The sequence below is a fragment of the Egretta garzetta genome, unplaced genomic scaffold, assembly GCF_000687185.1.
Source record: "Egretta garzetta isolate BGI_Z169 unplaced genomic scaffold, ASM68718v1 scaffold75, whole genome shotgun sequence".
Taxonomy (NCBI): domain Eukaryota; kingdom Metazoa; phylum Chordata; class Aves; order Pelecaniformes; family Ardeidae; genus Egretta; species Egretta garzetta.
In genome coordinates this window covers 237,459-241,946 of record NW_009259589.1, presented here as the reverse complement: position 1 = coordinate 241,946, position 4,488 = coordinate 237,459, and the positions used below count along the sequence as shown (strand labels likewise).

Genomic DNA, 4,488 nt, shown 5'->3' with positions numbered 1-4,488 from the left:
GTCAACACCTGGCAGTGAAGTACTTTGTCTTTTATTGAGCTTCATTCAGCAGTTTTGAATGATAACACTGTGATTCGTGCAACTTCCAAACCTCTTGGATGCCATGTGTTGCTGGACTGTGGGGGCTGCTGAAGAGGTATCTCCTATTTAGCTATTCATAATCTGTATTGAATGTCCTATATTGTTGTTTGGTTTGTTTGTGTTTTCTCTCTGGATGATGGGAGCCCCCTGAGCTGGAAGACAGGGACAGGGAGCAGAACAAAGCTCCCATGATGCAAGAGGAAATGGTTAATGACCTGCTTGGCCAATTAGACACACACAAGTCTATGGGGCAGGACAGGGTACAACTAAGCATACTGAGGGAGCTGGCAAAGGTGCTCACCAAGCCCCTTTCCATCATCTGTCAGCAGTCCTGGATGACCAAGGAAGTTCCAGTTGACTGGAGGTTAGCAAATGTGATGCCCATTTACAAGAAGGGCCAGAGGGAGGATCTGGGGAACTACAGGCCTGTCAGCCTGACCTCAGTGCTGGGGAAGGTCATGGAGCAGATCATCTTGAGTGCCGTCACACAGCATGTCCGGGACAACCAGATCAGGACCAGTCAAGATGGGTTTATGAGAGGCAGATCGTGCTTGACCAACCTGATCTCCTTCTATTACAAGGTGACCTGCTTAGTAGTGTACTTGGACTTCAGTAAAGCCTTTGACACTGTTTCCCACAGCATTCTGCTTGAGAAACGGGCTGCCCATGGCCTGGACAGGCATACTCTTTGCTGCGTAAAAAACTGGCTGGATGGCTGGGCCCAAAGGATGGTGGTGAATGGAGTTAAATCCAGTTGGCAGATGGTCACAAGTGGTGTTCCCCAGGGCTCAGTGTTGGGCCCAGTTCTGTTTAATATCTTTATCAACGAACTGGACAAGGGGATCAAGTCCACCCTCAGCAAGTTTGCAGATGACACCAAGTTGGGCAGGAGTGTTGAACTGCTGGAGGGTAGGAAGGCTCTGCAGAGGCACCTGGACAGACGGGATCAGTAGGCTGCAGCCAACTGTATGAGGCTCAACAAGGCCAAGTGCCGGGTCCTGCACTTGGGTCACAACAACCCCATGCAACGCTACAGGCTTGGGAATGAGTGGCTGGAGAGCTGCTTGGCAGAGAGGGATCTGGGGGTACTGGTTGACAGCTGACTGAGTATGAGCCAGCAGTGTGCCCAGGTGGCCAAGAGGACCAACGGCATCCTGGCTTGTATCAGAAATAGTGTGGCCAGCAGGAGCAGGGAAGTCATCCTTTCCCTGGTGAGGCCGCACCTTGAATACTGTGTTCAGTTTTGGGCCCCTCACTGCAAGAATGATATTGAGGGACTGAAGCATATCCAAAGAAGGGCAACAAGGCTGGTGAGGGGTCTGGAGCCCAAGACTGATGGGGAGTGGCTGATGGAGGGTGAGGGACCTGAGGCTGTGTAGTCTGGAGAAGAGGAGCCTGAGGGGAGGAGACCTTATCGCCCTCTACAACTACCTGACAGGAGGGGGTAGCCAGGTGGGGGGGGTTGGTCTTTTCTGCCAAGCAACAAGTGATAGGACGAGAGGAAAGGTTTAGATTGGATATTAGGAAAAATTTTTCCATGGAAAGGGTTATCAGGCAGTGGAACGGGCTGCCCAGGGAAATGGTTGAGTCCCCATTCCTGGGGGTATTTAAAAGATGGGCAGATGAGGTGCTTAAAGACATGGTTTAGTAGTGGACAGGTGTGGTTGGACTCAATGATCTTAAAGGTCTTTTCCAACCAAATGATTTTATGAATGGGGAGCATCCCCATCGTAAATGCTGCTATATCCAGTCCTTAAGTAGTCATATTTCATTCCTGAGCATTCACTATGAAGGCATTACTAATTAGCTGGCAAGATGAGAAAAACAGAATTATTTGAGTGCATTAGTCAACTGTATTCCTTTAATGTGTTTTTTAATATAGTATAAAGGATGGCCTCCAAGTAGTGCAGAGTGTTAACTTGTGGGTGGTAGAGCAAACCTGGCATAAGAAAAGCTTGGTAGATGGGAGGTTGCAGCCCTTGACATGCAATCCTTTGATCTCTTTTCTGAGAGTGTGGGAAAACCAGCACAGTAACGTGTACTGTCCAGAAAAAGTCAATGTATGAGACAGGCCAAGGAGAGGACTGTGGCATGCTGCCATTAGAGGTCACAACAACCTACTGCTGTTGCAGCAGACTTGGGGAAATAGCATTCCTCTTGGGAAGGGAGCCTGCTGCCAATGCGTCAAAAGAAATTCTTCAGATGAAGGAAAATTAAACAAAACCACTATTTTGTTAGCACAGTAAGTTGGTTTTACCCTACAAATTGCCTCTTCCCTTACTCCACTCCAGAACTGACCTTCTGAAAGTAATCATAGTTCCCAGCTTGTAATGGTTGGCAAGGGCTGTCAGTAATGCCATGTCAAAAACTTCCCCATCAGAGTTTTTTGTTTATCACCTTTGTATGTCTACCTTGTGCGTCCCACCAGCTTGTTGTCGGGTTCAAAGCTGTTTGGCACGTGGGCTGCCTCGAGCTTGTGCGTTCGTCCCACACCATCATCATGTAGTTTCTGCAGAGAGAGAGAGAAATAAGAGCAGAGGTCTTTATTTGAAAGGGACTCCTGCTAATTGCAGTAAGTAGTGTCTATCAGGAATGCTATTTAAGTTCACTGTAAACAGTTACTTGGTGTCAGTCTTCTTAATGTTCCTGTGTCGTTTTTAATCTTTTGTACAGAAATTAGACTTATTTATTCCTTTTGACTGGTTGTTTCCTAAGAACTTTTGAACAAGTTGACTGATACGTTTAAGGGAAGGATATGATAGACATCTCCCAAGGAAAGTGGAAGGGGACTGAACTGATACGTTTAAGGGAAGGATATGATAGACATTTGCAGTCTCCCAAGGAAAGTGGAAGGGTTGTTCAGAGTCTTTTCCAGTATAAATGAAGCTCAGAGAAGCCATATTCAAAACCAGGAAAGGGAAGTGATTGAAAGTCCATGTGGATCCAAGAGGATTCTGAGCTCATGGAAGAGAAATCACTGAGGGTTGCCAGATACATAGAAGCCATATCTGACACATGAAATCCCTGATTTTAAAATAATTACATGGTAGAAGAGAATTTCAGGCCACCATTAGAGTCAGGGTTTGGAGATGGACTTTTTGTCAGACCCAGTACAGCCTTTCTGAAGTTACTGGTGCATTTGTGAATCCAAACTAGCCAAAGCATTGCTGCTTCTTGGCCCTGGATGGGTCATGGTAAAGGAGTTTGGACCTTTACGGGAGGGAGGGGTGGAAAAATTAGGGACCAAGGACAAAATCTAGAAGGAGTTAGGCTTAAAAATTTCCATAGTAGATAGAATTATTTATGTGCAATCATTGTGCTTCTACAATTTAATACATTTAATTTCTGTGTGTATCTATGCTTGCATAACTTAACACCATCTGGTTGCTGCAGCGTTCACTGGGTATCAGTGTAGGCTGTGGTTCCATGGGCATTTCTTCAAGCAACTATGATGGTTTAATTGGATTCTGCCTTGAAGAAAGCCAGACTGAGGAACTGAACCTAAACTAGAAGTAACCCGGGATAATAAAAAGCATCAGTTTTAACCCAGTTCTGTTCCTGCATCCAGTTCACAGCTCAACTGCATAAAGGCTTGTTGGAAAGCAAGCATCGACAATGATACTTTCTCACGTCTGAAGTGTTAGTGAAACTGCAATCTCGGGGAAGTGGCTATGAAACCACTGCCTTAAAGTGTACTGTGTGTGTTCCCTGTCACTCACTCTGTGCAAGGCATTTGCACACTGCAGCAGAATTTGGCACACAACGTGTCTTTGCAGCCAGCGTGTGAAGGTCATTGTCCAGAGAAAATAGGAATATGCAAGTTAAAGTGTTTATTCCTAATGTGAACCTTATTTCAGTTCCTCCAAGTAACTGCTTCATATGCTTTACATCACTTTGTTTTTCATTTCCATTAGAAGGGAGAACTTGTTCCTAATGTCTTCTTCCTTTCTCCCCAGATAATCTGATCAAAGCCATCCTGTCAGCAACCAAAGATTACCGTCTAACTCCAGCTCTTGACAGGTAAGATGAGACCTTTAGAATAGAAGGAGTAGAAGTGATTATTTTCCACATGTCCTAAATAAATTTTGCTAGATATTTTTGCCAGAAATTATTGCCAATAAATGTGTCTGTGCTTTGGAGGTATATCAGGAGCTGGAAACTGAGTCCTCTTTCCAGTAAATCTGTAAACTCTGGAGACCTCCATTAAATCAAACATGAGTAGGAAAAAAGCATTTACCGTTTGACTCTTTCCTAATCTGTTGTTTTATATGGTGTTACAATACACCCTCTTGCCCTTTTTCAAAGAAGTAAATAGTAGGTTTTCAATAAACATATTATTCTTTTTGAGCCTTTCTGACAAAGCAACGTGATCACAAGAAACTCTTAGAGGGAAAGAAGGGACTGGCT

At 44.9% G+C, this 4,488-nt stretch overlaps 1 protein-coding gene across 6 annotated transcripts in view; it reads left to right on the top strand.

Annotated features, from left to right (window-relative positions):
* The window catches only part of ST3GAL3 (ST3 beta-galactoside alpha-2,3-sialyltransferase 3), a 201,089-nt gene that overhangs the window by 138,889 nt on the left and 57,712 nt on the right, over window positions 1–4,488 (top strand). For all 6 annotated transcript variants that reach the window (XM_035893542.1, XM_035893541.1, XM_035893540.1 and 3 more), the window contains one exon: window positions 4,038–4,101. In XM_035893542.1, coding sequence (XP_035749435.1) covers window positions 4,038–4,101 — 64 coding nt within the window. The remainder of the gene's footprint in view (window positions 1–4,037; window positions 4,102–4,488) is intronic.